The sequence below is a fragment of the Neophocaena asiaeorientalis genome, unplaced genomic scaffold (assembly GCF_003031525.2).
Source record: "Neophocaena asiaeorientalis asiaeorientalis breed wild unplaced genomic scaffold, Neophocaena_asiaeorientalis_V1.1 scaffold1, whole genome shotgun sequence".
NCBI classification, from domain to species: domain Eukaryota; kingdom Metazoa; phylum Chordata; class Mammalia; order Artiodactyla; family Phocoenidae; genus Neophocaena; species Neophocaena asiaeorientalis.
In genome coordinates, this window is record NW_020171981.1 from 4168803 (window position 1) to 4175511 (window position 6709).

Sequence of the window (6709 nt, forward strand, 5' to 3'; positions counted from 1 at the left end):
ATTGTTCTATATTAATTTATTTATGAAAGAAATAAGTTCAATTTAATGTGACATAATTTAATGCAGGAGGTGAATTCTATATTAAGACAGTTTAAGGGATTAAATTCCAGAGGAATAAGATGTGTGTGCTTCCCACGCTGAGGGACCAGGTTAAAAAAATATGCAAGGGCCTGTCTAGTCCTATATGTCACGACCTATGTTGGCTCCTGGCTTTTCCTGACAGTTGTTGCCTCTCGGTGCCTGGTACTCCAAGTCCCCGTCCTGCTGGTTCAGGGGAAAGTCTGGGAGGCCTAGGAAATAAACTGCTTTTCAAGAACGGCAGCATCTGCTGGGGAGGTAGCCCTGCGGTGTCTGTTTCTGAGCCCGAGAAATATTAAATAAACCTAAGGAGGATGGATGGCTTTCCAGGGCCCTTTAAATCTCCACGTTCCCCGGAACAAACCAGGAGGCAGATGGGGCGATCGATCCTTGCTTCCTGCTTACCGGGTTTGCAAGAAGCCTGGCAAGGTGCGGTGGGGGATAGGCGATAGTGTTGAGATGGCAAATGAACTTGTGGGCAAAGACAGGTACGTCTGCACTTGGAGAAAGCTCTGGCCGGGCATCAAATCCCAGAGCGAAGGATCAAAAGTCAGATTCGGCTTTGGCAGACCCGGGCCAACAAGATCCGCCGTTCACCCCCTCCCACTCCCACCCCCCGTGGACTCTCCGTCCATCTCGCGTCCTTAGCATCCGTTGGGCTGATTTTTTTAAACAATACAAAAACCAAAAGGAGGCTCCCTGGCTCCCTTTCTTCACTGGCATCTGGACGATCCGGACAGGCGAAGGTGGGTGCGGGGACGGTCCTCGGGGCTGGCCCCGCGCATCCCGAGGCGGCTGTCATGGCGGCCACAATCTCTTCCCTCGCCCTCCCTGCCGCCCGGCCCCAGCGCCATTTTGAGCATCTTCCTTGCTTCCCTGTCTCCCTCCCACGTTCCTCGCTCCTCCTTCGCTGCCTGCAGGCCAAGCGCCTCCCAACGCAGCCCGGGCTTCCCGGGGCTTATCGCCCGGCAGCTCTTCGGACGCTCCTCCCAACTCCAGGTGCCTTAGGGTGACTGAGGGGCCCGAAGGGCATTGGTGCCCGGCCCCCGCTACATTTTCCACCCGGTCTCTTTTCTTGTCCACTTGGAGGTCAGTTACCATCCCTGGGCACAGGCCCTGCTTCCCAAGAAAACCCCCGACCGCACTCTACTCCTTGGCCCTGCCCACGACCCCAGGAGTCGGGTGCCCAGGCGTCCTGGAAAAAGCTCCCCCACCCCGCTTGGGGCACTGAGGCGAGAAGCCTAGGAAACCCTAGGATCCCTCCCAATCTAGCTGCACCTCTGCGCCTCCCACCACGACCCCGAAGCCTCTTCTCTTGGCACCCACTTCAGTCGGCAGCGCACCCTCTCCCCCTACCTTTATTTTTAAGCAGAGCCAAAGGCTATCTGTTAGGGGGTGGCAACAAACGCCCACTCTCGTCAGAGCTGCGGGCGGCCAAATAGGACCCCTTTTGTACCATCCGGGCTTAGTCGGCCCAGGGCCAGACAAACCTGGCGCTGGTCCTGAGGGAGTGAGGGCCGGCCTAGGGGGTGCGGGGAGGAAAGGGGCTGGGTCCCAACACAAACACTCGTTTTCGTATCATAAAGACATTTATTTAATCTATGAAAATAATGTACAATAAATACTTTTCCCTTTTCCTATTATTAAAGAATTTTAATAAATAATCTACGATCTAAAACGTAAAAAAAAAAAAGGAAAATAGGTTCCTCTAGTTCCTTTTAAGAAAGCACACCCCCGCCCCCGCGCCAGAGTTTAATTATTCCTGAGATTTCGTTGGAAGGACTCTACCAAACGGATTTTTTCTGTGTGATTTTTAAAAGACGCCCGAGTGCCCAATATTTTAAAGAGAGAAGAAAGGAAGTGGATTAAACGGTAATTCAATAATACCTGAATTTTAGCAAAACACATAAAGAAGTCTACACGGCTTGGGGAGGGGATCCTCGGCAGCCGAGGGGGGCGGGGGTCGAGGGCCGGGAGGAGGAAGCGGGTTATTAGGAGAACTGCAGGTCGATGGCACAGAGGGTGCTGGTGAAGAAGTCCAGCTCTTCTTCGGAAAAGGGAGCCGGGCTGTCAAGCGAGCCCTGGAGGCTGGGGGAGAGGCCTCCGGACAGCTGGAGACAGGAGTCGGCCGCGAAGAAGCTGAGGTCGGGCAGGAAAGGTGAATCCTGCCGCTCCGGGAAGACGTCTTCTGGCAACGGCTCCGACCCCAGCCCTCCCGCCCCGCGCAGCGCGCCGCCCGGCCTCCGCGCGCCCGCGTCCTCCACGCGAGCTGCCAAAGGCCGGGGTCCCGAGGCGCTAGGAGGCCCCGGCGCGACCTCGGGCGGGTGACAGCAGGCTTCCCGCGCCGCCTGCGAGGCGGTGGGGCGGCCCGGGCTGGCCACGGGCTCCTCGGCGGGCTCGCCGGTGTCCTTCGGCGCGCCGGCGCAGGCTGGCTCCCCGTCGGGCGGCTCTCGGTGCTGCGTCTGCCGCTTGTGCTTCATGCGCCTATTCTGGAACCACACTTTGACCTGCCTCTCGGTGAGGTCCAGCAAGGCCGCTATCTCCACGCGGCGCGGCCGGCACAGGTACTTGTTAAAGTGGAATTCCTTCTCCAGCTCCAGCAGCTGCGTGTTGGTGTAAGCAGTGCGCAGCCTGCGCGCCCCGCCGCCCGCGGCCTCCTGCAGTCCCGGCCCATCTGCAGGGAAAGCGGGCTGGGCGTCAACGCTGGCCGTGTCCTTAGCCCAACCTCGACTTGGTTGAAATAAAAACGACCCCATCAGCCCAAAACAATAGCAGCAGCACCGCCGCCCTTACCGCTTACCAAAGCGGCTCGCTCCCAAGGCTCTGGCCGCCTTTCCCGTCCCTCTCTCGCCTCCAGACTCGGCCCGGGTCAGGGCAAAGCATTCAGAGAGCCGCCCACGAGCCACGCATTGGGTAGGAAGCTGTTCCCTTTCTCCCCCAGAACCTCAGAGCCCCCTCCCAGGTCCTCTGAATGGACCCCTAATTTCGGCACTTTCCAACTCAGCCTGGGGAGAGGGTTCATAAAGAAAGATTGTTCCTCACCTCCTTTCCTCCCTAGCTCCCTAGGTCTCAAATTCCCCCTCTTCTCCTAGAGCTGGGGTAGATGGGACCGAATCTTTTCCTGCCTCCAGATTCGACCCCAGCCAACAACACTCCTCCACACAGATGAAGGTGAAACCTCAATCAAATCCCTTTCTTCTAGCAGAAAAAAAATGCTCTTCCCCAACCAGCTTCCAAAATCTGCTGTAGAAAGAAAAGAAAAAAAAAGTGCAGGCAGCGGCCAGGCCTGAACCCCAGCGGTCTTTTCTGCTTCCTCGTCCCTGGAATCGACGGGGGCAAGGAACCCCAACAGGCTCGCCAGCTTTTCTACCTCCCCCATCGCCCCTTCTCCCCCTTTCTTTCTAGCTGCCCCTCACCCCATCCCTACCGCGCTTACCGACCTGCGGGCGATCCGACCCCGGAGGCCGGGACGGAGGAGGCGGCCGGGGGAGACGTGGCGGATTGGCTGGGTTTCTTGGCGGATTTCTTCTCTTTCATCCAGGGGAACTCAGGAGCCAGGGGGGCAGCGGGGAACGGCGACGGCGGCAGAGCGGGCCCATCTTCAGCTCGCTTTTGGCTCCCGGGTCTCTGAAGGGTGGAGGCGCCGGGCTGGAGGCTGGGGAAGGTTTGCCCGAAAGGAGGAGGAGGAGGAGGAATTAATGTCGACTCCTTGATTGATGAAGTTTGAAATGTCTCCAAGACAGCGGGGAAGGAAGTCAGACACTCGGCGAGCGATGGCTGGCTGTTTATAAACCCAATCTCCCTCTCAAATTCAAAATTCATGGCTTTCAATGGTGGGGGAGGGGGCCTGCTGGGGGGGCGTCAGGAGGGAGGATCGGAAGGGACCCCCCCTCCTGCCCCCCCCAGGTCTGTGTGATGGAGCGATTTTGGGAGGGGAAGATTTTGCTTTTTTTTTTTTTTTTTTAAATTTTGGGCCTTTATAATTGTATATTGCTGATAAATACAAGCGTATGGGGACTCTCTCTATTAAACCCAGGACTCCGGCGAAATTGCAGGGAATTCATGGTCACGGGACCGGCCTTGGCCAATCGCTTGTCTGGGCCTGGTGGAAAACAGAGAGCGTTATTTGCTTTAATTGATTCAAAAACTGTAGAGGACCATGACCGGGACACCATGAGCCCCCCAGTCCTACACTCCCTCTCCGCATGACTCACTTTCTCCAGAAAAGCTAAAGGAACATTTTCCTCATCCCCTTCAGAGGATGGGAGGTTCTGGAATCCCAGGAAACAAGAGAACCTAAGGGAGAAATCGTCCTCTTCTGCAAATATTTTTAATAGAGTAAATTAAAGCTTTCTTTACAAGGCCAGCAGCATTCTCTTCCCCTCCCCTCCCCCCAAAAGGAAGCTGAGTGAGGATCTCGATGTGAGAGGAAGAGGTAGTAAAAAGAGGCTTTCGCCTTTGGGAAAGGTCGGTGTTACCGTGCAGTAAGGAAGAGATTTGCAAGCATCAGCAGCGCTATCCCCAACCCACCCCCCAAAACAACAGATAAATCTTGGGAAATCGACAAGCACTCCTAGGCTGACACAGAGGGGTGAGAGAGATAGTGAGGGGCCCTTTTGCACCTCTGGCCTACATAGCTGTGTGGTCTCAGTTGCCTTCTCTGCCCAGCGTTTGCAGCACTACCCCTGCCCCTATGTCTACCTGCCTCCTCACCTGGAGGCATGTGCACTCCTATATGACACCCCCGACAGACAGGGTCTAAGATGTATATGCACCCACCCACTCAAGCCTCAAGCCTGGATCTGCATCTCTATCCAGCAACAGGAGCAAGAACCAAGGTAGCCACCGATTTCACTTAGAGAACTCTCAAACCCCAGGTCAATGTATGGGGTGGAGGTGGGGCTTTTCCCTCAAGGAATCCCCCTGCCATTTTTGCCATTGTATTCATTAATATCCCTGACAAGGTAGAATTCCCTAAACATGGAGGGGGTGAAAAAATAATGACTACTGAGATGATATTCCATTTCTGGCCCCTGGGGGGAATTGTTGTTGTTTATTTCTTTTCAGAGGATCAAGATAGTGTGAACTTTAGGGAGTGCTGTAATTTACTGGGGGGAAGGGATACAGGACTCAGGGCCCCAAGCAATCGGTGGGAAACTAGATCTCAAAACAGAAAATGAAAAGTCGATCTGGGGTAAGATTTTTAAATAAGTGGGTCAGAGGGACCGAGAGGAGATGAGGCGATCAATCTTAGCCCCCTGACAGCTCCCTCGGATGGCATCAAAGAATTTGGCTCTTTGGGAAAGCAGAGGGAACAGCCGAAATTCCACATCCCTTTAAAAGGCCTGGGGATAGGGGGTGTTAGCAAAAGAGAAGGGTGATTCTGGGAGAGCAGGGAAACAGATGGGAAATGGGGACAGAGGAAGGGCGCTGGGTTGGGTGGAAAGTTTGTCTGGAGAACTCCCACGGCTCTGGCCTCCCCTCCCCCCCCTTGCTCGCTGCCTCCTAGCAAGAAGGAGAAGGCTGGTTAGCAGAGAAATGGCACCTCGGCCGGGAGCTGGAACTAGAAACTTTCTGTCAATGTAACAGACGCGTGGGTGGTGGTGAGTATTCATCCGCGTGGGTGGTGGGTGAGTAAAAAAAGAGAAATCTGAGGAAAAGGGTGGGGTGGAGGAGAGCCAGGAGGAAAAAGGGGGAGCTGGAGGCGAGGGCTGCAGGGCAGGGGGCGGCAAGCTCTGGAGGGTTCAGATCCAAGAGAGCTGCTCTGAAAAACTGGGCAGACTCGCCAGAGACGGTTAGTTGTGTCCAGCTCAGCTCCAAATAAAGTAATTTTTGCTACTTGGAGGAGGGGATGGGGGTGGGAGTGGGGAGTAGGCAGAGAAGAATCTGAAGAGTAGTTGTCTGGAAGTTGTGCAGTGAGGCCTGAGAGGGTTCTCCCTCCGGCCACCCCCTTGGAAAGCCCTGCAAGTTTTTTCACAGCCTCTCCGGCTGGCTGCAGGGTTGAGCGCTTCTCTCCGCAACAACTCCAGCTGCCCCTGCAGGAAATACGGCTCTCTCTAACCCTGCTGACAGATTTTATGGTCAGATTAGAGAACAGCAGAAAACTTGGGTGTTAAAAGGGACCAAGAGAACCTTCCTCCCCCGAGACACCGCTTCCCTGCCCCCTTGTCGTGCTGTGAATCTTACAGCACAGATATTTCCCCCTTCACCAGATAGTTTCCCCTTCCCCCTGCTTAGCTAGGGCCTGAAATCCCTCAGAAGGAAGGGTAGGGGACAGCAAGCCAAGGCAGCCCTTATTTTTCTTGTTTGCAGTGACAATTTCAAGCCAAAGCTCTGTTTTTCAAACTTGAGCTAAACTCTCTGACTTGGCCTGCCTTTCTCCTGCTAGATAAATAATCTATCCACTCTACCCCCAGAGCCAAACATGGCGCTTCACCTAGTTACATCATTCAGAAGATGTTACTCAGGGAAGAGGAAGAGAGAGAGAAAGACAGAAAGAAAGAAAAACCCTCGAGCATTATTTGATCCCAATCAAACTTTGCATGCTCTTATGCCTTTAAATTATAGCCTGACCCAATGCTAAACTGCTTGCTGCTTAGGTGAGCCTAGTCCAGTTCAAATCCTACTTGGT

The 6709-nt window shown here is 54.6% G+C and overlaps 1 protein-coding gene and 1 long non-coding RNA gene across 2 annotated transcripts in view; one reads left to right on the forward strand and one right to left on the reverse strand.

Annotated features, from left to right (window-relative positions):
- Positions 1 to 1652: 1652 nt before the first annotated feature.
- HOXB2 (homeobox B2) lies at positions 1653 to 4011 on the reverse strand. Its single transcript, XM_024743472.1, has 2 exons — positions 3519 to 4011; positions 1653 to 2752 (listed from the first exon to the last, which is right to left on the reverse strand). Exons 1-2 carry the CDS (start codon positions 3898 to 3900, stop codon positions 2070 to 2072), a joined length of 1065 nt encoding a protein of 354 aa, XP_024599240.1. The 5' UTR covers positions 3901 to 4011; the 3' UTR covers positions 1653 to 2069.
- Positions 4012 to 5575: 1564 nt separating this feature from the next.
- LOC112398118 (uncharacterized) overlaps positions 5576 to 6709 on the forward strand; it is a 3899-nt gene continuing 2765 nt past the window's right edge. Inside the window, exon 1 of the long non-coding RNA XR_003002924.1 lies at positions 5576 to 5681. This is a non-coding gene — a long non-coding RNA (uncharacterized LOC112398118). The remainder of the gene's footprint in view (positions 5682 to 6709) is intronic.